Source organism: Solea solea, chromosome 7 (assembly GCF_958295425.1).
Source record: "Solea solea chromosome 7, fSolSol10.1, whole genome shotgun sequence".
NCBI lineage: Eukaryota > Metazoa > Chordata > Actinopteri > Pleuronectiformes > Soleidae > Solea > Solea solea.
The window spans coordinates 10,428,807-10,456,589 of record NC_081140.1 but is presented as its reverse complement, the minus strand read 5'-3'; the positions used below and the strand labels follow the sequence as shown (position 1 = coordinate 10,456,589).

Here is a 27,783-nt window from a genome sequence, read left to right as displayed (position 1 = left end):
AGTTTGGTCCAACTACTACATTCCAAAAACATTTTTATAATTTTGATAACAAATACTATCGAATCTATTCGAATGTACAATTGAAATGTTTACTTTAATGCCATCAGATCTGGGACCAGAACTTGAGTGAGATGACTTTTCAACTTCAGAGAGGGGACCATTAAAACAAATTGATTTAACCATTGAATATCTTCAGCAAGGCTAAATATTAGACCACTGTTGCAAGTGTTTTACAGCAGTTTGCATCCATATTACAATACTGCCTCCTTCCTTCTTTTGCCTCTCCTCCTATCTCCCAAGTAGACAATTTCAAAGTCAAATACAGAGCATAGATGCAGAGAACTAGATGTGTTTTTTTTTTGGTATTTATAATTGACCTTCAGTAAAAATCAGCAGGGGGAGGCACACAGAAACAGCTTTTAGCTGCTCACATTTCTATCTCCATTTCAGTACAACACTTTACAATTACACATCAACAGTTTTCTATAGATGCATGTAGATGCATGAAGTTCAAACAGAGGAGGCACAAAATACCACTGTGGGGGATAAGCCCCATCTTTGCCCTGGGCTCAAATCACCTATATTAAATGTTCAACCTAATGTAGTAAAGATGACTCGTTTCAAATTCAAATTTCTAATAAAGCTCAAAATAAACAAACTGGGTTTGTACTGTACAGCGCAAAGTTTTGTTCAAAATCCTGAATTCAAAGAAAAATTACAACACGATGCAAAAGATGACTCAAGACAAAGCAGTGCATTTTCAAGAAGCAGCTGTATTCGACTATAAAGGCATTTCTAATCCAGTGTCTCTAAGCTGTTTTCTTAATATTTCAGTGTAAAAAGCCTAGACTCTATTAGAAAAAAGAAAGTCAACCCAAAATAACATTTCATAAGAAAACAATCATTGGAAAAAAGAAAAAGGAAAAAAAACAAAAACAAATCCCCAGTCACCAGTTACTTCAATTAAAATAGAAACACCATTTCATTTTTGCTAACATTTTCCCTCAAAACAAATATATATTTTTCCTTATATATATATATTTATCTATATATATTTATTCTCAAGGCAGTTGGTCATGGCCAAATTAATTGACCTCATCATGGCCATATTTTATGTTTCAAAGTTTGAAATAGCTAGAATGCAGAAAATGACTAGTGGAAGCACAGTGTAGCAGCAGCACCACACTGGCTAACAAATAATATTTCATTTTTGAGTAAGAGGGAATAGTCTGTCAAAGCAGTGTGGCACGCAGGCACACTTCCTCTGGAACAAGTGCAATGCAAAGAGAATTCATTTCTCACACATCATAAAACTACAACACACTCCTCTTTCACAGCACTCAGGTTGTCCGTCTTTTCCCCTCGGCTCGTCTCCTCTTCTTCTAAACTTGTCTGCCTTGCAGCAGTGAAGTATGCTGTTTTTAGTTCTTAAACACTGCCAGGAGCTTCAAGTCCACTTGATGGAGAGTCACTGCAGTAGTCAGGGAGGTGGGGTGTTTGGTCCATCCTCGATTGTGGTTGTTTACTCCACCTCTAACCACCATGGGAGGCAGTGTACTGCTAGAGGATGTCTAAGCAGAAATAACTGTTGCAGTGTTTGAGGTTGAACAATAATTTGGCCAAACGAGCACAAGAGAAAAAAAGTGATCTCAGCATGTCAGCATTTTGCACTTACAGTAAAAAAAAAATGTGATTAGTAACTTGTCCCTGAATACTGAAGACTGCTCTATCAGTAAATGTTTTGTCTGATAGAGGGGTGAAGACACAAGTCGCAGGATTTCTGCAGAAAAAGAGGGCAATGATGAGTGTAGGCAATGATGAACAGGAAGAGAAAGTGGCTGCAGCCACATGCTCTGAGTTGCTTCAGATGAGTAGAGCACATACAGGACACAAGGGACGGTCGAATAAAGAGGAGTTATGGGACAGACAGCATCACCGCTGCGATATCTGAGTGATCATCAAAAGTGCCGGATGGCAACATTAGGAAGTTCCCTGGATTACCATTTACATGAAGTGTATATGCATGTTCTACACATCAGCAATTATGCCCACGTGTGAGAGAGATAGAGAGAGAGAGAGAAGAGAAAATGTCTAGGTGAAAAAAGAAAAAATCCCTGGGCTACATGGGAGGGGGGGGGGGGCAGTGGAGGAGAGTGCCACGCAGGCTTCAACCACCTCCATCTATCGCAGCCCTCCGTTACACCTGACGCTCAGTGGAACTATGTGCTTCTCTTTTGCAGCTCCTGAATAAAGGCTGTGGAAAACAGGAGAGGTGACACTTAAGCACCTGCAGTACTTACACAGAAGCAAAATTATTTTTAAAAAACTTTGAAGAGAAAACTCACCTCCAATAATTTCCTCCTTGACTTTTTGTAATTCCTTCCGCACCTCCTCAAGGATCTCCTGCAGAAAAATTAAAAATATGTTGGTCAAGGTGCACAAATATGAATAAAAATGGGTTTACATGCACTAGCCACCTTGTTTGTCTGTCCAGCATGATTTCTTAAAAGGTCCAGTGTGTAACATTTATGGGGGGGTATTATTGGCAGAAACTGAATATACTACAGGAGGATGCCATATTTCTAAAGCAGCCAAATTGGATAAACCAGCCACGGTGTGTTTCACATTTTGAAGTGGAAGCTCACTACAAACAAAACAGAACAACATCCTTTCTGGTAAGAAAATGTACCCATATTTTTCAGATATGATTGAGTAAAGGAGGAGCGAGCAGAGGAGGCCTCTGTTTATTACAATCTGCAGTCTCGCCATTAGAGGTCACCAATTCTTACACACTGCACCTTTAAGGTTGGACTATATGACCTACAATTAATATCCCAATACATGTCAGAGAAGTAACTGACTTTTAATCCCACAGGAAAGGTAAATAAACCAGTTAATTGTAATCTTAAACTTGTTCTTTGGTCAGAAAATTACAAGAAACATTTCACTAATCAATGATAAAACTTTCAAAGCAAATGTACTGTATGTATACAAACTCAGTGTGTTTGTGCTTGTTGAACTTGTATTGCTTATTAATTGTTGCCTGGTCCAAGGATTTCTAAGTGTATTGAGATAGAGGATGTATTTTTTCCTTGAGTGGGTGTGCTTTTAATACAGCTCCTTCAGCAGCAACTCTTATGTGGTGGACAGAAATGTACCTGTTTCATCTTCTCTAAATCTGAGTCATCCACTCCACCCGCATCATTACTGTTGCCTGCAGGCTTCGCCCTGTGAGAAGACAACATAACAGACAAATGCAGACTGTTATTTTATGTTCCTGTGTTTCCCAGACAGCCAAGAAAAGTCCATGGCACTGGCACAGGCAAGGCCCACTGTTGATCAAGCTTATCACCATAGTACCAGAGCGTTGAAGAGAGAGCAAAGCGAAAAGTACATAAATGTACACGCTCCCACAGATGCAATGAGCATTGTCACATCAAAGATAACAATAGAGGAAATTGCACACACACACACACACACACACACATCACCCTGTTTTGAAAGTGCAGGGCCGGCAGAATACTAAGTGCAAAAGGAGATAGAGCCCACACACAGCCTGGCTAACTGTCTGCAAAGCGTGTAGTCACCTCCCACTTCCAAGAAGTGTGACCACATGTAGATGAAAATGTCTTGTTCAAACGGAGCGATGGCCATCTAGTAATGGCGTCAAACAACACTTCGATTCTAATCCCTCACACGGCATTGAGACAAGATAAACTAAGCCATGACCATGTTCACCTACAGCCACACCAGCACTTGACACATAAGAATAAACAATCACGCCGTGAATCCTTCTTATCTTATTATTCCCTTTCCAGAGAAACACACAGCTAGTACACCTACAGGTACGATGAGTGTATGCCACTGTCGGATCCATTAAGTGGTGCTATCAACTGTTATATACAGTATGCTATGTCAGCACATGGCTTGCAGTAGTAGCACTGATCCTGAAGAGAGAAGAAAGGCAAAGGCAACTGAGGTCACGATTGAATGGGACAGCATGTATACCTGAAACTTTGGGACACTGAGGAAGTGGAGTCCATGTTCTTGGGGATGGAGTTATTCCTGTTAGTGAGACACACATACTCTCCTCTTAGAATGGAAATGAAAGACAGTCACACTTGTCCACAGACACACACTGACGGGACAGACTCCACACGCTAAAGAAGAGTTCAGGGTTGTAGATTTACCGCCAGTGGTGGCACAGAGATTAACATACCTGGCCATGGACGATTTTTCCCATGGTCTTCTCAGTGTGTCTGTGAGGGAAGATAAACAAGACCGGTTAGCAAAACCTTTTTCTGCCTATATCTTAAAATTAATAACACAATTATTGTAGGTTTGGTTCTTACCGCTTTGACCTTGAGACTCTGAATCATCCTGTTTAAAAAAAAAAAAAAAAAGAAACAAACAGTGAGACCTTGTGTTAGGACAGAGTCATCTTCAACCTGAGCCTATCTATAAATTCCAGGAACGTCTGTCTGTGTGTGTGCGTGTTATTCGCATATCTCTCGAACCGATGGTCCGATAGATCTGAACTTGACAGGTGTCTTGCGGGCATGAGTAAGTGCAGTGCCAAGTTTGACATTGTTTGGATAAGTAATGCAAAAGATATCGTTAAATATATCTCTAAAAGAAGCACACATTGGCTTTTGCCACTGTAGCCACTCCCCCTCTCACTCACACAGCACTGTGAGTGAGACAAGGCGCCGTCAAGCTGAGGCAGACAACCAACACAGTGCCCCCAGCCACAGACTGTTCTCCCCACTCCCCGGGAGGCATTACAGGTCTCTGTGCACCTGAACCAGCAGGTTCAGTGGAAGCTTCTTTCCTGCAGCTGTCACTCTACTGAACTCTAGCTCTGCATCCCAGTGACAACCAACCAACTGTTATGCAGCCATGTAGTTCAATTTTACATAGTTAGTGTTTGCCATTATGTCAATATGAGTATTTGCTTTCTACCATAAACAAATAAAATGTCACTGAACTTTTGCTGTGTAATAGTAACAATGAGCACTCACACACACCAAACCAACAATCACACTAAAAACACACAAAAAAAACAGATTTTGCACAGGCACTGCACTAGTTTTTCTCACATTATCTTGTGTCTTTACTGCTGGCTTCTCTCCAGTGTCTGTAGCTTTCCTCCTGATAAGAAAAAGGTATCACATTAAGTCACACCATCATGGAGCTTTAAATACAAGACAGTTGCGCACATTATATTATGAATTTTAAACATGACTTAACAAAAGGCAATTATGTGAAAATCCGATCTTCTCAATTAGGAACCTGAAACCAAGTAATCCCAAGTATCTACTTTTCGAATGCGGGCATAAAATGTTTCAATTTCGCGACTGCAAATGTTTTGTGTCACCCACCTTCTTGCCAGGATGGCACTCATCTCACCCATTAGACCGCCTCCCCCTCCTCCGCCTCCCCCTCCTCCCCCAGCAGAGCTGCTGCGAGTGGAGTCACCTCTGCCTAGTGAAGCTGTAGAGCCCGAATCCTCCTGCTGAGGGCAGCAAAAGGCAAAAAGACAAGGATGGGTCAGACAGACACTGTTTAGGCATGGTGACTCAAACACTAACACAAGCAGGCGTCGCAGCTTTATAAGTAGCAACAACTTTATGACTGGATCAATCTGGCAAGCAGGGTTCTTTTTGCATAAATACAAATACATGCATGTAATCATCACCCAATCACGTTAACACAGATTTATCAAAATTCCATAAACTGTTTTGAGCCACTCACCTTGGATACTTTGCGAAGTTTTGCTCCTGCTAACGCAGCCGCCAATCCACCAAGGCCACCTCCACCACCACCACCTCCTCCTCCTGCTGCTCCTCCTCCACCACCACCACTTGCTGCTCCTCCTCCTCCTCCCCCACCATCAACTACTGGAGGGGGTAGAGGTGGGGCTGGCGGTGGCGGTGGTCCTGGAGGGGGAGGAATCCCAGGGGCTGGGGGGGGGCAGGGGGGGCCAGGGGGACCAGGGACTAGAGGTGGGGCCGGTGGAGGAGCGGGACCTCCAGAGACCAAGGGTGGAGGTGGTGGAGGTGGAGGAGCAGGGGCTAAAAGATAAAAAAGAACCCGAGACAGACCATCAATACTTATCAACAGACCCCACAGTTAACACTCATACATTATTAAATTTAAAATGTAGTCTGTAGCTTTAAATATAAACATTGTCATATAAATTCACACAAGGCCTATCAGCACCACACTGCACTCGTAATGTGAGCAAGACAGCTGCAGACAGGTTGGACTAAAAACAAAAAGAAGCAGCCACAAATAGTTTTCGAAGTAAATTCTACTGCTCAAAAAAACCCAGTCATTCGGTAATTTGACGGGATAAATGCGCCTGGCTCCCAAAGTCCCTGTGCTGCCGCAGTTTACACACAAATGCTCCCATGGTCAGGTCTGATGGTATTGCTCAACAGAACCCACTTTCAGACGTAGATGCAGGATAAAAATAATGTTGCAACATTTCACTAAGATCGAACAGAGGCAGAATAATAACATAACAAACAGATCCAAAGATTACATAGTGCAGCTTTAAGTCAGATACAACAGTATTAGCAAAACATATTTTTCAATTATCGCATTTTCTATCTTTTTTCTGTTTATACTGTAGCACCATGAATTATTATACTATACTTTTCACAAATCACAATATGCCATGCCTTCAAACTGCTGACACACAGTCTGACACCAACAGTGACCAGGATTTGATTAGAGCTCCTGATGTAAAGCCGTCATGTGGAGCCCCAAGAAGGATTACACAAAATGAGAGGACGAAGACCAAACTGTGGTGCAGTTAACTATAGTTATGTCGATCAGCCCAGGTGTTTCCTGACCTGCAGCTGCTTGTCTCTCTCTCTCCAGTCGCTCTCTTTCCTGCCGTTCTCGCTCCTGTCTTTCTCTCTCCTGCCGCTCCCGTTCCTGCTGTTCCAACCTCTGCTGCTCCAACCTACAAGCAAACAAGCACATCCGTCAGTCAGCAAAAGCTACGAAGAACCCTGCTCAAAGTAAATCATTGGCTGGAGAGTGCATACTGTACATTATGATATTTCATTTGTGTGTAGTCACATGTCACATGTAGACATCGCAATCTCCAAGGTAATGTGTGGATGTCTGACCAAATACTGAATTACTAAAGCAAAGCAGCAGTTGTGGTTTTTATGGATCCGTGTCTAATCGCATGCAGTGTTTACCAACTGTGACCTTAAAATCACATTTTGTACTCCATATAGCGACATCTGTAAAAAGGAAGAGATGGATTTCATGGTTTCAGATTAGTCTACCACTGATAGAAAAGTCTACAGCTGGATTCAGTGGCCTGATTCAAACTGTCTCAGTTTGTTACTGCTGTTTCCCCCCAGCACATCTGCCACTCACAACAGCTGTATGAAATGTAGACATACACCCACTCAAATAAACACATGCACACACATGGTTTAAAGCGTAAGTAGTATGTCCATAAATGGGAATTGGGGTGGAGGAGGAAACCAGGTCCATAAATATGTCACAATATTGTGTTACTAATGAGTGTACATGTGCTCCTTAAAACTAAAAAATCCACCAATACCATAATCTATGCTGGATAGTTGACAGATTTGACGGACAGTCCATCTGATCTTTTCCGCAGCCTCACTGTGTAACATATTACTTTTTAGTTGAAATTAGATTATATGGCTAATGCCAAATATATGAAGATAGCCACAATGGGTCTTGCTGGTGGAACAAACAGATGGGAGAAGAGAGAGGCTGGGGTTTATGTGAAAGGTGTCCACGTTTCTGCCTTTTTAACCTTTAACCTATAACCTATAGAGGCTGACGGAGGGTTTAGCAGTGTCAGGCTAATGCCATCAAATCCTCTACATATGCGTGTGTGCAAAACCGTGCCAACAGGACAACTACAGAGCAACAACAGCTTTGCATGCTATTGACTGGCAAGGAACTAAATCCAAAGGATTTTTTTTTCTTCTTCCTCTTCTTCTTTATCATATTGTCAAGTTGCTGTCATTGAACAGCCAAGTTGATGGTTCTGACATTGCTCATCACTGGTTCAGAGCACATGCAAGCAGAATCACACTTAAATGTAATAAGGGCTTTTTGAGAAATACCAAAGTAAAAAAAAAAAAAATAGGTGTGTAGCATTTCCATGTAGCCTGGTGTTACCTCCGCTGTTGCTCCTGCTCTTCTGGAGACGGACCATTTGACACTGGGCGGGGGAGGGTTGCATAGCCTGCAAAAACACAACAAACAATTACAACACAGATAAAAAAAAGAAAGATTAAAGAACATGGGATTAGACATTGCTGCAAGTGGATTAAGCAGCCCTCTGACAATCTCTCTCCATTGATGTGGTCTTATTTCTGTACACACGTCGTCTTTTCATGCACTTGACTGCCCACAGTCTGAGGACCGCAAGGACAGCAGCCATGATACAAAGACTATAATGCGTGATTTATTAGGCAGGACTGATGGACATTATTGATTAGCTTTTTCAGTAGCATTGACAATACATACCATTAAAAGCAGATGTCCATTGTTGGATTCGATTTTCTATTTCATGCAGACAATTATAAAGAAAATATTTTTTTTAAAACTAGTGATAGCAAAACATATGTTATTGTTATTGTTTTATTATAAAAATTCTGAAACAATGTTTTTATGTCATTTTGACTTGACAAAATATCCATTATCCATTGAAAATTTAGACAGCTTTAAAAAAATGAACAAAGAACAAAGGTTCTTGCTTTGTGTATAAAAATACAATACTGTGCATCAAAAAAAAGAAAGTACAAAGTGTTTCCTGAATAAGGTCTGATCAGTGGTAAGTACACAGAAAATTCCATGCTGAGGCTACAAATGCCAGTGAGATAGAGAACCTGGTGAGAACTCATTCACCTGCATCTGCCATGGAGTTGAGCACCTCCAGAGCGTGAGCCATGCCGTTGGCAAATAGAGCAGCGTCCTCCTTACTTCCAAAGTTAAGCCCCCACACCTGTCGGGCATCTCTCCACTGGTGGAAGTTGGGTGTGGCCTGGTTGTATTTGAGACCTCTCACAATCGGACAGTTTATAACCACCTACGTAAGAAAGAGAGATATTTGATGAATACAGGGATCCTTTCAGTGGAGCTGGTGAGCTCTTCTATAGTTTTTTTTCTACATTCACACAAATGATAGTTACTAAAGGTCAAGTTTGAAAATACTCAACTGAATCCAATACTGCTGTTCAGAAGTTTAAAATAAATAAATAACTCTCTACAGTAGCTTCTAGGGGTTACTACTTAACTGGAAAACTATTTAGAAGCATAAAACCACATCCCTGACCGACTGTATACAATTACAGTGTGTGCTATATTTTTGTTGGATAATCCTGGTTCAAATTTCACCCAGCAGGTGGCGTGGCGTCTATGAACAAAGAAGAAAAAAATGTTCTGGATTTGAGCGTTGCCTGAATGTGCTGACACACCATTTCAGTATTTGTTTAACAGCCTCTGGATTCCACAGAGCAGACAGGAGGAGAGGAGACCCTGTCAGTGCGAATATCAGAGCAGGCAACACACGCTTTGAAAAGAGAAGGTAGTGAGTTCAGCTGCCAGCACAGACACTGATATTCTAAACAGTAACGCTCCCCAATCCTGTCAAACAGGCAAGAAGGGCAACAGGAATGGTGCTGAGGATGCGACCAAAAGAACATCACTGTAAGGATAAAAAAGAGTTTATTTTAAAAGTAAAATATAGCCATTTAAAAAGCCTAAACGCCTGCAGTAAAAACGCTATGGCGCCACTTGTGTTTTCAGTGTATTTTAATCATCCAGTCCCACCAGGATAGAAAAAATAAATTGAAGAGACAGGCATAAAATCAGCAAAATGTGACTTTATATACACACACACACACACACACACACAACAGGACAGAAGGAGGGAAATTCAGCCACCCCAAGTTCTCTCTCTCATTAGCGCCCTGCTGCTCTCACCCACCTACATCCTAAACCAAGTTGCACGTCTCCATCAGACACAAATACAGAGCTCCTTATTGGGTATCAGGCTTCACCCTAAATTGTCACAGGAAATGGTTGAACGGGTCTAACTAGCTCACAGGAAACATCATCCACTTTAAGTCCCGTCTCCGGGGAACACTTTGGTCCTGAATGTTTTAAGAAGGAGAGGCTGAGGCAGCAGTGAGAGCAGGGGCGAGAATAGACCCACCCAGACTCAGTTTATCCGGGCTTTTTAAATTAGATCCTGACCACCTTTATCTGCTAAGTCAAAGTGTGGCGATAACATCAAGGACACCAGTTTGTTCTACTTTTCTGAATGGTTTACATACCCACTGTGCCAACATTATGCCCAACATGAGCACTGCACGGTCCACAAAGCTTTCTATCCACAGTCAGTCCACATAAAGGGTTAAGTAAACTGGTATTTATTTTATTTCAATCCCTTATTCAGAATCCGGACATTTACACATACAAGGAATTTGACTTGGTGTTCAAAGAACACTGCAGCAAAGTGTGTGTGCAACAGAAATAACTTCTTGATATTTTCAAGCACACAGACAGACACAGTGCAGTGGGATCCAAAAGACTTGTCTTGTGCTTCTAGGCCCCATGTATTTTTATCTGAAAATGCTTCATGAGAAATGTTCTCTGCATTCCATTCTTCAATAAATGCTGTTAGTTTTAAAACAGACCAGTAGCCAAATAGAATTCAAACACAAGGATGGTCCCGCTCAGATTACTGTATGAACTGTATGAAACCAGGTGTGGATTAAATGGTTGCAATGTACTGTAATAACATGTGTCCAACACAGTTTTATACAGTTTTATACTAATTTGAAAATGGTCTTGGTTTTGACTTTCAGCTTCATCTAAGAATCAGTGGAGCTTTTCTTTATACTCTGTCTCACTCTCTCTATTACAAAGCACAAACCCCACTGGCCATAGTGTTTTTGTTCCGACATAAAAACAAACAAGTGTTTTGTCAGGTTGAGAAATTTGAGCCAGGGAGGGACAATAAATCCAGAGCACCTTATTCTACTGACTCTACAATTTACAAAAAAAAATAAATGAAAATGACATTAACCCATAAAGGTGGTGTGGGACTGGCCCTGCTTAAACTGTGAACTCCACCAGTCTGCTGTAATATCATACATTTACATTCACAGTTAAGTTGAGCCCACTATGCTGTTCTGCTGGACTACTGATCTTGGTCACAGTAAATAAGCACTATTGTGTGGCGGAACACTCTTTCAACTTGTTAGTATTAAGCCATTTTTAAGCACCTACCATTCATTAACTTTGAAATATCCCATTCTTTAAGCTGACAGAGCATATAATCAGTCTCATTTTTGGTCCAAATAATGTATTATTATGTTTTTGTCGCTGTTGTCTTATTCTTCCGAGTACTGGCTTCTTCTGTTATTTACAGGTATTGAAAAGGGGCGGGAACTGCGGCACACGTGCTGAGCACCCAGGCCAGAGTGTCCAACTCTGGTACGACAGAAAGCATTATCAGGTTGCAATGATCTGACTTTGAGAAATTTGCATAGTACAATTTAAAATAAAACTTGATTTTTCATTTTTATGCAATAATTTGTTTTGGGGTTTTTTCCTAATGCCAGTGTAAATGTACTGACAGTGTCAAGTGAATAACTAACTGATGAATGTGCATTTAAAGAGAGACAGACAACAATGCCCTGTAAAGAACAGCTGATAAAACGACTAGTCACAAAGCTCTAGTGTGTGGACTAACAATGTTGAAGAATGGGAACATACAAAGACGGAGTGTCTCACATTTGCTTCCTTACTCATGATGCCGATGGGGCAGATGATAGGGGCAGATGAATGAGGTAAAGACAATCACATACAGTCACACATCCAGAGACATAGTCAACCAGAAACACACGCACACAAACCTCAAACATGCAGTTGTTCAGACACACACACACATCCCAAAGCTGGAGGATTTACCTGCTGGTCTGTCTGCATCTTGCGTCCCACTATCCTGAAGGCATTGGTGGTGGGGTTGTGATAGATCTGGACTCTGCTGAAGGACTGGGCTCCAGCACCTGCCGGCATCCACTTCTTATTGCCATCATCATAGATCATCACAGTGGCCCGAGCCTGGCAAATACTCGACTCACTGGAAGAGAAGCGACAAACAGAAGGGACAGGGTTAGAATAACTCTCAATCTATGATACTGGCAAGTAACATCCATCCAACATTGCCAAAAACAAAACCTACATGCCATCTAGAAAACCTTTTAACCAACTATAAGATGAAAGAATACCCACACAAAATTGAAACCACATAGGTTTGCGGTAGTGACTGCACACTCCTACCAACCAAGAAATATACGATCATGTGATCTCTGTGATTGTTACCACAGACATTTGGTTTATTCGCCCCTGAGAAATGGCAGATTCTCGTGTAAATATCTGACACTGGATTGTATTTCATTTCCATTTTCTGTGTGACGAGTGCTTTCAAGTAATTATCTTTAACTCCCATTGTGGTGAATCAGTTATACCATTTTGTCAAATGAAAATGAAATGTCAAATCTGCTTTTATTATTCAGCATTTAATAAGGATGAGATAGCTGTACTTAACCACCATTTCTTATTGTTTTACCAGTTTGAAATGTTGTTAAATGATGTTAGTGGTGTGGACTGCAGCTGAAAGGAAATAAGCAAACACGAGGGGAGGTGGAGGATGAAGTGGAGACACCGGATGGACAAACGAACCAAAAACACTCACATTATAAACAAATCGTTTCAGATGAGAGCCAGTCCTTCCAGAGTAGCCTGGCCCCCCTCTCATCTAACAGACACCATCAGTACACATGGTAGTTTGTGAACTTTGTCAGTCATAGACTACATCAGAATTTGGAGAATATGGATAAACTAACAAATAAATCGCCATGTTTTTAGATGCATATTTCAGGGGGCTGAAGTGGAAAAAATAAAGACTTAAACTAAAGACTGAAGTGAAAGACTAAAGACTGTTAAACTGAGAAGAGAAAGATTAAGAGTAGATAAGCTTGATTCCAAACAAAATGGGAGGCAGAGACAACAATGGTGGCCGACAAAGACAGGAAGTTGTGGCAAACTCTGCCAAAGAGGCAAGGCTCTGGAATCTTCCACCTGCTCTACAACAACCTCCAAAACACTTAAAGAAAAAAAAGAAAAGGAAGAAAAAGAAAAAAACAGGCCCATGTGCTATGAGATCAATGACAAAACATTTATTTATAGTCCCTTGCAGGCAGAATACACACAAGTTACCACACATTCAGGAATGTCTGCCCTGTACACAAGCAAGTTCGGTCAAACGTGCACATGCAAACTCCTAACAGAAAGACATTTGCAAGTTCCTGTTATACACAAACACACAGACCTTAACATGACTGCTTATACGAATGAATACATTGGTTTCTGATGTATTATCCTCCAGCCACTGACCACCAACCTAAATAACACCACAGGAAACACTACCAGATAAATGCTGTGTTAATAGAGAATATAGAGAGTTAGAGGAAGACAAACAAACAAAGGAGGTTAACTGTCAATTATAATGTTTTTCTTAACCCCCCCCCACCATGTCCCTGTAGTCCCCTAATCCATCTCTTCCCTTCTCCGTCCATCTGTCCGGCCCATGATACAATCTGCTACTTCCTGTGACACAGCACCAAAGCCACAACCTACTTCCTGCTGCCAGCACTGCCTAATAAGGCCTGTGCCTGCCTCAACACACGCAAAAAATACACACTATTTCCCTCCAAGATGATAACTTTTAAATTGAAACTTGTTTATTCCTGGTATAAAAAGTGTGTCACTCACACAGAGAGAGAGAGAGAGTGGTTTACAATTTCACAGCACATGAGAGCTGAGGGTTTTGTGTCATAGATACATATATATTACATGTTATTGTGACATTTGGCACATGTCTAATACAGTATGTGTGCCAACGGTTAATGTTTGCCAATGTTTATAATAACTGTATCTCTTCTATACATTTAGGCATTTTGTACATCCGATACTTTTTTTTTTTTAACTTATTTGTTAAATAAGGAAATTGTGTCTAATTTATAAATGATCAATCTCAAACATTTTGGAGAGAAAGGCCATTACTTTGCTGATTCCTGCAATAAGGCAGAATCTAATTTTAGACCATGTTTAGACTGCAGAGAGAGTCAGGACCCTCTGCTATAAACAAAAATCACTAAGACACATTGTAATAAGATTTGGGAAGAAACTGGCGGAGGTCGACATAGCACTGGAAAAGTTCCCGGTGGTATGCGATGCATGTTGTAAAGAGTTGACTCACACTATGCAAAACAGAGGTGGACTGATAAAACTGGTCGGTCCAGTAAACTGCAGGTGTTACTGTAGCTTTTTGCAGATGTGTCATCTCTCTGCGTGTCAACAAACTATTACAGAAATATGGCAAAGATATGACTGAGGTCATTTTTGTTGTCCATATAAACAGTCTCATTCCATTACTTACTAAATTATTTATATATATTATATATAATCGATTAATAGAGTAATGTTTTGGTCCATAAATGTCATAAACTGTTGAAAAACCTTAATCAGTGTCTGTCAAACCTGGAAATTACGAGGTTCTCGGAATGTCTTGTTTCGTCCACAAACCAAAATGATTCAGTTTTAATGATTTCTTAGTTATATGGAGCAAAGAAACCAGACAACATTCACATTTAAGAAGCTGAAAAATCACAGAAACTGGTTTTAATTCTTTAGAAAACACTCAAACCAAATAGTTGACGATTAATTTAGTAATCGATTACTTCAGTAATGATAGATAGCTAATGTGTATATATATATATATATATATATATATATATATATATATATATATGTGTGTATGTATGTGTGTGTGTGTGTGTGTGTATATATATATATATATATATATTAGATTTAATAGGTAAAAATTCTTTTTGTTTTGTTTTGTTTTTTCTAATTTTTCAGCAAAAGGGTTGTTTTGCAAAGAAATCATTACAACTGTATCATTTTGGTTTGTGGACAAAACAAGACATTTCAGAACATCATCAGTTCCAGGTTTTCTGACATTTTAGGGACGACAAGTAGTCGACATTTGCAGCTCTACTGAAAACAGCCAACTATGTTATAAGGCAGTGTGATGACTTCTGAATCACATTTTTAATTTGCATAGCACACAGATCAGTCACAAACAGAATCAATTAATTGCAGCCTTTGTGATTTGCGTATTGGGTGCGAAACGCAATTTCAATTTGCAGATTGCTCCACCATAGACATTATTGGTCTCATTTATTTTGTAGGATGTAAATATTAGACAATTACTAACTTGGTTTAGTATTTGAGCTCCGTTGAAAAGGAAGAATTTTGAACAGCATATAGAGAAAGTATTTACGGGGGGGGGCCTGTGCTTGCCTCAGCAAGCACTGTCTGTCCACTGGTCATTTCAAGCAAGTGAAAACCACCAATTAATTCTACAGCAAATTCACTGCTGTAGCATCCTCTGATCTCATCTGCATCAAGCGTGCCGTTGATGTGTGGGACAGAGAGGGCTTATGGGAACTGGGAGGGGACAGGGACTCTGGACTGGGAAATTGATGCATATTTAATGTCGGAGAAAGCGGGAGCTCAGAAGTGAGACCGTGAGTGAACAGATGCATTATTGATAGAACTACAGACAGACGCTAAAGCTCTAAAAGCGTGCGGCTCATGCGCACAGAGACAACGGCTCACAGCCTCACACCTGTCAACACCCATGTCCATGTGCTAACCTGACCCACTGAGAATAACCGGCTGCAGAAGACTTGTGGCTATATTTGACTGTACTGCATAGTAGCACTGGCCATAAAGAAGTCTCCTTTCTTACACCGAGTCCTCCAGTGAGGATGCTGGCACTGGCTGTGGAGCAACGCTAAGTGTCCAGTTGACTTAAGAGGTTTTCTCTTAAGCACAAATAGGTCACTGGCCAATGCTCCGTGGGGAGGGATTTGAATCACAAACCTTTAAAATACCTCAGGTAACCTCCCACTTCAATGCTTTGGCACATGAGAATGTCCACCAGGATGATATGCAAAGTGCATTCAAAGTTAGAAATAAGGACACACAAAAGTCAATCCACACTCTCCCCATTCCTTGGTTTTGAAGCTAGCGTGAGTCGCTCATCCCTCTGTGGTGCTGTGGTCAGGGAGGAGTTAACAGGAAACTGAAGTGCATGGCTGGGGCACATGCTCTCTTGGAAATGTCTGTATATGGCAGTGCTCAGAGAGCTTTTCCCCAAATGTGCTGGCAAGTACAGTCAAGCCCAATAGCTCTGTCTCTTACCTCCTCCTTCTCCTCCTCCTCCTCTTCTTACCTGACCCTCCCACCAAGCTCATCTACTGCTCTCCTCTTCTTCCTACATCTTAATGTAGTATTATAGTTGATGTATCTATGCAGGTATGTACCATTTTATATAGTACTCATACATGCATAGATACATCAAATATAATACTACTGTGTACTACTGTGTATATGATTGTGGCGATCAGGATAGTTAAGCAATTAATTCCATATTAATAATTACAAAATTATTCTGTATCGAGAACCAATAATAAATTGATACCAAGTGTCAAAAGAGGCTGGGCAAAATGGCACTGCTGTTGACATTTATGTTAAATTGATTCTAACCTCACTTTAAAATGGCAGGGGAAATAAAAAAAATGCAAGTGCAGCTCACTGGCAGTTTCTAGTTTGCACCTGTGATGTGCTCAATAGTTTACTTTTCGGCCACCGTGGCAGGCAAGAACTCAAAGGTATAGCAGCAACATGTGTCATATGTAAAAAATGTAATTGTGAGTAAATGAGGTAACTCTAGCAACCCCGTGGAAAACAACAATCTACAAATGTGAGTGCAGTGAGATTGACTGCTTCAGGGAAGTTTCTGCTGCTGCCAACAGAACGGCAGCATCCCGGGACAATGCAGACAGGTAGGCTGATGGTAACACTCATTATGATTAAATGTGTAATTCATAACTCAGGAGGCTGCTGGTGTCAGTTTTAAGAACTTGCAATGTCACTCAAGTAGTGATCACAGGTCAGTTCGGTTTAGTCCATTAAACAGCTTTATACAGCCTTTCAAAATGGAATCTATTTTGGTTCAAACAGAGAATGCCGGGGTCCTTACACCTCTGCATTCAGGCTTCCTCAGCCCCAAATTATATAAAAGTTTCAATAAGCACTATTTGCATTGATAAAATCATAATGACCCACCTTCCTAAAAATAGTTGTGCATTCATACTTGGAATGCGATATTTTTCCAAAACACAATGCTACATGGAGCACAGGCATCATTACTGAGGCTAGGATGGAGCAGACTGAAGTTACATAGCAATGTCTAGACGCCGAGTAATGCCATTCATCTTTGCCTTATTCGTCAAGCTTCTTCCTCCTAATACCACTATATGAAAATACCTTCCTTTTTTTACTCAAAAACTACAGCCAACTATCATTTTTAATGATGGCCGGGGATTCTGATTTAATCTTGCCTTCGGGAATAAAGTGTATTGCTCTTTGGTGGACAGACTAAAAAAGAACAGTAAATCCATCAGTAGTCACTTACACAAAACCTCTGGCAAGATAAATGAAATCCAAACAATAACAAACACTCAGCTTTATGTATCATCAATTAAAGAATGTTTTCTCTTCCCCTGCACACAAGATGCACTGTCAAACATGAAGCATGTGTCGCATTTGAATTAGTAAACCTTAGGTGGCCGTGCTGCACCTTCAAGAGCACACAGTGATTCATTAGTTGTTTTTCTCTTTCCGTGCAGTAAAAAGCATGACATTAAAACCAGACCGGGACTGACAATAAGTCACTTAATGTCTGTGTAACCAAACCACTTCCTCCACAGCCTGATAAAACCAGACCACGACTCACCCCACAAAATAATAGTCCCATACGCTGAATACTGATATTGTCTAAAAGAAAAATGGTATCAATTTGAATATGGTCACATACAAAAGAGACTTTTTTAAATTTTATTGCCATTTACCTCTGTAGAGGTACATCTCATTGGTTTGGTTGTTGTTGTGATAACAAATTTCAAGAGTCAAGAGTGAAAATTTCACTTTCTATGACAGCACGTGAATGGTTGACCCGAGACAACATTGGGAAAGTCACCTTACAACAAACATGCAAGTGACAGCAGAAGTGAGAATTGACAACATGGGAAAACTCAGCATGTGCCAGTACATGAATGCTTCCAGCTGCACGGCCCGTTTAGTGTGGCATCATAACACTTTTTTTTTTTTTAGTAATGGTTTCATGGAAGTCTCTTACTTTTGAAGGTTTGCAGAGGAAAAAAAAAGGAAAACATGCTGCCCCATTACAAACACTGAACTGAGGTCATGAAGAGGGTAAAACACTTGACCTCTGATGCCAAGTCGGACATGTGGGGAACCACACAATAGCCTGTTGATGTTGGGCCTGGTCATCCAACAGTAGTGTCCTCACTCCACACCCTCTGACCATGTGTGCAGCTCCTACAGTAGCTACCATCAGCTAGGCCTATAGTCGCATTTCCATCATGGTACAGTTCGGTACGGGTACATCCCACCTGCCTTTACTTGGTAGGTGGTGTGTGCGCTGTCTCAAGGGACAACGGAGGACATCCAGCAGCTCGTTTGTGGCCGTTTGTCTCAACAAGACATCAAAACGTTGCATGAGAATAGACTGCGGGTGTTGAAGAAACACCAGTTGCAAGGGAATCTGTAGCCCAATCAGTTGAATGTCGTGGGTCTAGGTCCACCCGTACCATTACTACAGTAACCCAAGGGAAGGGTACCAAAAGATGGAACGGCTGGGGCCGGTTATTTTGGTACTATTCCGAATGGAAACGCCAAAAAACACGTACCAAACCCACTCGATGGAAACACGTCATATATGACCGTGAATCCCTTCCAACCAGATAAAATACATCTCATGAAAACAATTTGTTTTTCATGTCAACATTCAGTGACTTAATCAGTAGGTGCAAGATAAGCTTTTGGACTGCAAAGTACAGTTCCTGCTGTGAGAGACACTTGCCTCATAAATGTTAATATTTAGCTAGAGATGGGAATCGTGGACCTTTGTAGAGAAAAAAGATCTTATGACTGAGTGCCTTTGCAATGGCTGTTTGTTGACTTGTCTTATAAAAGCATAATAAACATGAATATCTTTTACTGACTGACTGCCAAGACAGCTTGTATGATTGTTGAATTTGCTACACATTTGTTCATCCCAATGATCCGGTACTTTGGAGTTGGTTTATAGTATATTTTTCCTCAACAATAGATATGTTTACATGTGCAAAATTTCGTTGTTCCTAAAACATTTGTTCTGATTGGAAATTACAAATCCATCATTTACATGGACACAAAATTAAAGAATCCAGTTGTGGTGTGTGTACACATGAATCATGCTCTCAGGACTCTTTTGATATTGAAGAAGCTTCACTTCCGTGTGAAAACAAGCGGTGCATGCGCCTGCTTGTCCCCTCACTGTCCACTATCTCATTTTCCTCCTCTTCTGCGTCTGTGACTTTCGTGTCTGTTCATTATACCTTTTTGGAATGGAAAGACACCGCTTTCTTCAAACAGATCATGTGACAGCACCAAACCAGGAAGTCATGATCGAGTGTTTTTATGAACAGGTGGGTTCGTAAGTACGACCCAAGTCCATACATTTGTACCAAAGAGCCACTATAAACTCTAAACATCCAACCTTGACATTCAGAATAGATGTCTTTATGCGTGCCGTGGCAGAAGGCGCTTTAATCATTCCTGAAAGATTTGTCATGACAAAAAAGGTTTTTCTCCCAGGTGAAATATCCAACAAAGTGTTGTAACTATAAATAAGCATATGTTATGTACTGAATTCACTTAAAAGAAAGACGTTCCCTAAAGTCATTATGTCACTTCAGCACGATTAACTGAAATAGCATTTGACTGAGAACAGGACTGAAAAAGTAGATCCCAGCTATAGCTCCTTTGTTATCCTCACTCCTTTTTTCTTTGTCCTTTTCCTCATGCCTGTTCCTGGTCACACAGGTCCTAGCATGCTGTAAAAAAGCACACACACACACACACACACACACACACACTCTTGCTGTAGGCTACTGCTTTCTGCCTACACATGAGTCAAACACAACAGTCAAACAGTCATCTATCACAGCTATTCTTAAACTCTTCTTCTCAATACATTAGTCTGAATCTTATCAGATGTCTCCACCTCAAACTACTTCACCAAGAAAACCCTACGGCATTTCTTTAGACCCATACTTTATCCACCTTCATTTCAGGAACATTATGGAAAAGTTAAATAGACAGACTTTCCATTTGTTGATCATTTTAAAAGCCAAGACATATTCCTTCCTGTTCCTGAGGCAGCGTATGCCGGGTGTGGGTGTGTGTGTGTAGGGGGGGACACAAGTGGCACACTCAATGCCCATATTTGGAACCATTTCACCTCTGTCCTCTTCTCTGAGCTCAATTCCTTTTACAGGTTGGAGCATATCCTCCTACTTGGGCCACAGAGGAGGCAGGCATAAAAAAACAATCCAGTGAGAAACACTCACAGCAGCCTTGTCTTGTACACACCGTTTTCGTTTGCACAGAAGAAAGGAAGTCTTCACTAAACTCTGAGCCCAAAGTCGTAGATGAGGTAGAGATTAGGAAGCACCTATGTTTTTATATATTTCCAGAATGCTGCCGATGTCAAAAAGAACCCTGATACAGGACCACATGAGGAAACAGAGAACACCTGAGGACTAAATCTACAGAAGAACTGTGACCAGTTGTGCCAATGTATGGCACATCCTACCCACCGCGTTCTTTAAAAATCCTAGTTGAGGTTCACCAAGTAGGATTGGTGCCGCTCTAAAGCTTTGTTTTATACCAAATGTTGTTTTTGGTGGCTGTGTCTAATTGATAAATAAATCCACTAACAGATAAAATCCTCATTTCGCTGAAACCTTTTGACAATGTTAGGTACAAACAGCACTAGTTCCGTCAAAAGATCTTTCAGTTCAGACTGCTCACTTGCTGGTTTGAAAAGATACTTATTCTTATCATGCCTCTTCAAACGACCTTCACACCGAGTTTGTGTAATATCTAAAAAGACCAAACTGCTACTCAGACTCCACATTATCAGAAAGGAGAACAACATGAGCTTCACGGAGCATCCAGGACAGCAAAAATATTTCTGTAGACAACATTATGTGCATCACTATCCATGCAAATAAGGGGTGGGAATTGCCAGAGACACCACGATACAATATTAACACAATATATATTAAAAAAAGATACAATGTTATCATGATATTGCAAAATACTGAGTATTTGCGAATTCATGTACTGCGATAAACTCTAGTGAGAGGGAGCACATGGCACCATCTAGGGTAGTGAAATGTAAAACATTTTTATGCTAATCGCTAAAAACTTTAATGGTTATTCGTAAACACCAGTTAAAAAAATGATATGCTAAAAAACATCGATACTCGGTGTCTCAAATCGCCACGCAAAATAAAAGATTTATCCCCACACACACACACAAACACACCCAAATCACCCATGCAGAACAGTCCCTAACAGAAAAATTCGAAACAAGTTCTCTTCCATGCTCCTTGTCAAGGATAAATCTTTGGTCCAGATCTGGTCAAACTTTCCCGATCAATAATACCCATTACTTCTACCCACAGTGAAAGTGGTGCCTAATGATAATGCATGGAAACAGCTGAACAACAGACCATAAAGCAGTTACTGGGTTCCTTCCAATGGCGTTTTATCCTATAAAGCCTTTGTGTATCAGCAGTCGCCATCATTCCAGATCAGTGAAGTTAAGATCTGAGGACCTGAACACTTGGGATGTTTAAGATGGCTGACAGCATAAAGCCGTTTTTATACTCACTTATATCCATTATGCTCCATTAGGCCCGAGAACCCCATGATGAACCCAGTGTATCCTTGCGTCTGTTTAGCAATGCTGACCACACGATAAACATGTCTCACTGCAGCACTTCTACCCACAACAAGCTTGGGTTTCACTATAATGTTAGATGCAGGCTTTCCATCAGCTAGGATGACGTCACTCCTGTAAAAAAAAAAAACGTGGGGGCTGCAGTTGTGCTTGTAATTTAATTTCATCAACTGAGGAGCTCCCTTCGATTTCACCCTGATCATGATAGTCTGATCATTGCCAGTCAAAACAAACCCAAAAGCAGAAACTTATATTGATGTACATGTTCGAACTGTTTATATACACTAAAGACTGGCTGGACTCATGTGTCCAATGAGATTATTTCCACTGACATTTTTCAAGCTACCATGCTACATTCATGACATCGACACAATAAAAATTGTGACAGGCAGGGTGTGATCAGCACAACTGCACCGAGTGTGGCAAGTAAATGAACAGATACAACAAAGCCTTAACCCTAAGTGTTAAAATAAACTTAGCTTAGATACACTTCAATAGCTTCCAGGAGAACTGACAGACATCGGCTGGACAGATATGACATATTATTATATCATTTTAAATGATATGTCTAGGATAAAGCAGATACATTCCTAGAACTCATTTTGTTTAAACAAATGTACAAAATGTCGAGATCTGTGACTTTTACTTTATGACTATAAATAGATGGAAAATCGTTTGGTATTTCTGTTTGAAAAAAAGACTATAACTCATCAAACAGAAATAAATGTCCCTGCTTCAGACCTGAACAATAGTCAGTCTCTTAAGAAATATTTACTTCCCGCTTTCCATCTTCTCCAACAACAGCCGTAAGGGTGATTAATCATTTACAGGCTTGTGTAAAATGACGAGATTGAAAAGATTGAGAGTCACTTTGTCAAATTCATATGAAGTTCCTTTTTTTGAACAACTTTGTAATCTTTTGTTTTAGTTAATTGAAATAAATAGAGTACATTGAGCAAATTGAATAATAGCAGGACCCCTTCCAACATTTCGCTTAACTTTGTGTGACAAAAAAATTCCAACTTGTGTTTCAAAACCTCAAGCCCTTCAGACAACTACCAACTATGGTAAAAAGTTATGTTTGTAAAGTAAATGCAGGAGAAACAACAGCATAAAAAGAGAATGTTACAACCTAGAGGCACAATTAAAGAGAGAAAACATTGGCCACTACCAAGTAACTGGATTTGTCACCAAGTAGACAATAGAATGTTTTGTATATTGAGCAACTCCTGTAGAAAAGCGTCTTATCCAAGAGGCAGCCTGGTATAATGGCCTATTTATGAGTTTTAGAAAGGGGGGAGGACTTAGAGGGGTATAATTGTTTCAGGGGAGGGGGGTGGCGGTGATTGGATGTTGTGGGAGACAAAATTCAAAAGGCAGGACCATTTCAGTAATGGAGCATGTGGAGTGATGGAGCGCACAAGCTTTGTGATCTATTAGACATTCCGTCATACTGACTGAACGACAGCGTTCCAGAGGTCGAGATTAACATGCGATTCTTTATGATGCTTGAAATGAGGCCACTAGTCTTAATCCATTAAGACAAGAGTTCCTGCAGACACTCTCAAATAGCCATTGCTTCCGGTGTGTGAAGGTCAGTCTGGATATTTGGTGGGGTTTGGTTGAAAAATGAATGAAAACAAAAACATGTCATCAAAAATGCAGGCTGTTTTAAGTAAATTCAGGTCTGCTTAAAACTGTGAATTACATCACAAATGCACGTCTGTTAAGAACAGTGCTTTGACATAGCTCCCAACAATATCAGGATTAAAACACAAACCAAACAGATCGCTGAGTACAGAGGGATTTAATTAAGCTGCCTTAAAAAATAAAATATGGAACAGTGATTACTGAACACAAAATGAGAGTCAAGTTTGTCTCTGCCACTGACAGAAAAAAAGATGGTCGTATTAGAAAAACAAGTGGAGACATGCAGAATCCAGACACACACGGTTGTGAACATTACACAACCAACGGAGCATGAACATGCAGCTATCGCAAGACCAGTGAGTTTCATCTTGTTATCCTTAGATGGACAAATGCAATAATATTGCTAAATTCATGAAATTACTGCTACTCATCTGTCGGAACACAGGGTCAAGTGGCGAAACATTTGAGGAAGAAGATGTGACGGCAAAACTGTGAAGCTGTCCACCAGCACTGTGTTAAAGCTGGCACTCAGACACAAAGAAGAGAAGAGGGGCACTTTGCTGCTTTTAAGGCTGATCAATAATAAGCTTGTGCACGAGTGTAAGGAGAACAGCAAGGTTTGACGTCGCTTCCAGTCAAGTCAAGCCTCAAGACGGAGCACAGGGAACTCATTAGGCTGCAAACGCTGTGTTAAGCAGATGTATTACCGCCGTCTGTCCCCCTTGCGTTCTCCCATCATCTGCTTAAAGTCTTGAACGTGACACAGCCATACTGCTGGTGTCAGACAGGGCAGAACTTTTAATCACAGAGACCCAGTCAATGAGTCACAGTGGGAGACGGCAGTCACCTATCTGAAAGCAGCAGTGATTCACAGTACAGATGATGCACTCTGTGTGCCTCATAAGATGAGTGTATGAACACCAACGGACAGGCACTGAGAGTGGTCAGTGACTGTACCTCTTTACGAGTAGAACAGACAAAGGTCTCTACTGACCGCATGTGTAAAGGCCGCGTTAGGTTCTGATGCTTTACTGAGCCATTTTGTCAACTGGGTCAAAGTGCTGAACTTTTGACCAACTGACTGCACTTCTGCGTCAACATTTACATTCCTCGGAGAGAAACGACAATGCAACTGAGCGGAGCTGCATTCCATTGTTCACCTATTATACAAGGTGACGTTAGCTGTTTAGGCCACACAGTGGAAGGCAAGCGGGAGCAGAAACATGTAGAGCATGTAGTGCCATTTGTCAAACCACATGTGACGCAACAACTGCAGGGAGACGTTACCATGAGGGGCAGGATGAAACGTGAATACAGGCACGAACACGGTACATGTTTACGTTTACATTGTTTACGATGCAGTCTAATGGCGGCAGAGGTTCTTGGAGGGCAGGTTGCTTATCACTTTGTGTGACTGACAGGAGACAATTTTGTTAAGTGCCACAGTGGCAGCTGTAATTTATCAAAGGGTCAACATATACTGTATAGCAATGCAAAACATCTCCTGAATTCTGACAGTTGTGTTCCAAGAACTTCTTTGGTTAGATCGCCATCATTAACCCATAATCTGCCTATGTAAAGCATGTCAACACCATAGTGCCTCCTGATAATGGCATTCATTTAAGCAATGACCGAATCATGAGCAGAGTTTATTTAATAAACTCCACTGTGATTGTAGCAGTGCTTCAGGAAACTTGACTGCCTCCTGATCCCTCTGTAATCAAAGTTACCAGCTAGAAATATGTGCAAAACAAACACAAAAATTTGGACCAACCCTTGTGCCTGCACTGACATACATTGTTACAGAAAGGGCAGCGCAATAAGCTCAAGATAAAGAACTAGTCACACAGGTTATCAGTCCTGCACCACCATGCCTTACTGCTCCTCATGATCCTGCATTTGCCAAGCTTTAAAAAGACTAAGTTGGTGCGTGATACAAGTGGACTGCTCCTCTGTTTAAAATGTGAAGGAGTCAGTGTGTGTGTGCGTGTGTGTGTGTGTGGGGGGGGGGGGGGGGGGGGGAGAAAAAGTGAGTAAGCACAGGGAAGCCTGAGCCAGCAGCAATACCTTCAAAGCATGCAATTGCCAACTGCACAGGCTGTGACAGGATGTGGAATTCATGGACATAGAGCAAGTTAGGTCCTGATGCAAACCTCGGCACTCACACAGGGAGAAGAAACAACATCGGTCCAAAATTACTGAATCATATATCAAACCTGTAAACTTTTATATTACGTAAATGCCAGACGAAGCAAACACTGGCAACATGTTGTGAAGAGAGACGTGTGCCAGTGATGAAGGCAAACGCCACTCAAAATACCAATGCAGTAGCTAGCATTTTCCACTTCCCAACCATTGTACCAATACATCAGGCAATAACATGTGTCGTCGTGCTGCAGTTTAGTCTCCAGGCCTTCGTCTTACTTTGCTAAATTAAGTGTGAAAACTTGAATCAGGTGTAAAAATCTAGTGAGTTAATGGGCTTGCAAAAAACTTGCAGTCACAACCACAAACACTGACTCTTTCCTATGCCTGACCCAGTGATTGTGATCAATATCTGACTGATAACAAAACTGAATATTGTTTTAATTCATTGTTACTAAAGTGGAAGGAGGAGACGAGAACCCAATGCTGTTAGTACCCTACAGTGAAACAGTGAATGTTTTCCCCCATGCTCCATAAATAATATTGTGGTAAACACACTGTTTATGATGATTTCACCTGGGCTCAGGCACAGTGACAGTCAAGGTGCAACAAAAAGAACCAACATGGTGCGTTTGAAACAGTATGTTGTTGTCATCAGGCGACCACAACTTGTGGGGTTTTTGTGTCCTTAAGTCAGCCACATGCGAACAGGTGGGGCATGGGCGTTTCATCCCAACCATGCATTCACTTATACGTTTTCAATACATTCACCATGAAGTTAGTCACTTTATACAAGTCACAGAAAAAAAACTGCTACACTGAGTGAGTGTGTGTGTGTGTGCGCGTGCGTGCGTGCGTGCGTGTATGTGTGTGTCCCGCAGCTGAAACACAACAGCGACAGGCAGTTTGACTTATACCAGGTTTAAAAAACGCGATTTAAATGTATTAACGTGGAGGGGGGTGGTGAATAAAGTGCGAGCACATTTTTCTCTGTCGTCTTTAGCCGAAAACAAGGCAAACACAGCCGGGAAACAACAGTGAAGGTGACGGGAGTGGAGCCGCTTAACCCACCTCATTGTTCGGCCAGAGTGGAGATCCTCTCTTCCTCTCCTCGCAGGCAAGTTTGTGTGACTTCAGAGCGGAGGCTCGGCTTCAAAAGTCACGCCAGATGAGTACAAATAAAGCCGGGAAAACCAGCGACAAAACAGTGCATCTACACCCGCAGGCGGGGTAGAGGCAGCAGCGGGATAAAGAAGCACACCTCGACGATTTCCTGGTTGTGTGGAGCGGGAGAGGAGGAGGAGGAGGTGGAGGAGGAGGAAGAGGGGGGCACATACAGTAGTCGTGGAGCGCGCTTGTCAACTCCAATCACTATCCCACATTAGCCGGAACCCAGAGGAAACAGCACTGCGGCCGAACCAGAACTTCTCTCCCCGCACTTGAAGTGCCGCTTCACCGCGACATTAGTAGAGATTAAAGCCTTGTGTCTGTGCGCTCCGTCCCCGCCTGCCTGAGTCGGTCAGCCCGTCGGTAGATTCACGTAAATTCATTAGAGTCTGGCCCAACCCGCCTGCTCCCAAGTAGGCTACAATCCCACGGTGCGTTTACGGGCGCCTCGTAAAAAGCACCACTCAGGAGTGTGTGGAATTCTGTCTGTGTGGTTGTGAGTGACTGATCTTACACGTATGAGGCTGGAATCACTGAAATTATTTTTGATATTTGATTAAAAGAAACAAGCCAAACGTTTATTTATTGAATTTCGAATAATTAATTAATCGTTGTAGCCCAATAGTTACTAATAAACATTTCTTCTTCAAGAGAAGAAAATATATAATATAGTAGTTCAATTTAGTTATATTATATATAGTAATATTTATGTACTTCTAGTATTTCTACTTTATGCCACTTTGTTAACTGTGTTTTAAAAAGTTGTGTAAATAAAGCCTATTATTTATGAT

The 27,783-nt window shown here is 41.2% G+C and overlaps 1 protein-coding gene across 2 annotated transcripts; it reads right to left on the bottom strand.

Annotated features, from left to right (window-relative positions):
• Nucleotides 1-753: 753 nt before the first annotated feature.
• On the bottom strand, nt 754-27,395 carry vaspb (vasodilator stimulated phosphoprotein b). 2 transcript variants are annotated; one of them, XM_058634651.1, is made up of 14 exons: nt 26,897-27,394; nt 11,989-12,160; nt 8,917-9,097; nt 8,185-8,251; nt 6,861-6,973; nt 5,755-6,074; nt 5,382-5,515; nt 5,100-5,151; nt 4,353-4,380; nt 4,220-4,259; nt 4,009-4,065; nt 3,159-3,228; nt 2,346-2,403; nt 754-2,254 (listed from the first exon to the last, which is right to left on the bottom strand). In XM_058634651.1, exons 1-14 carry the CDS (start codon nt 26,899-26,901, stop codon nt 2,220-2,222), a joined length of 1,332 nt encoding a protein of 443 aa, XP_058490634.1. In that variant the 5' UTR covers nt 26,902-27,394; the 3' UTR covers nt 754-2,219. The 2 variants fall into 2 exon arrangements, with proteins under 2 accessions (XP_058490634.1, XP_058490635.1); XM_058634652.1 differs by lacking the exon at nt 4,009-4,065 and having other exon boundaries at nt 26,897-27,395.
• Between the last annotated feature and the right edge of the window lie 388 nt (nt 27,396-27,783).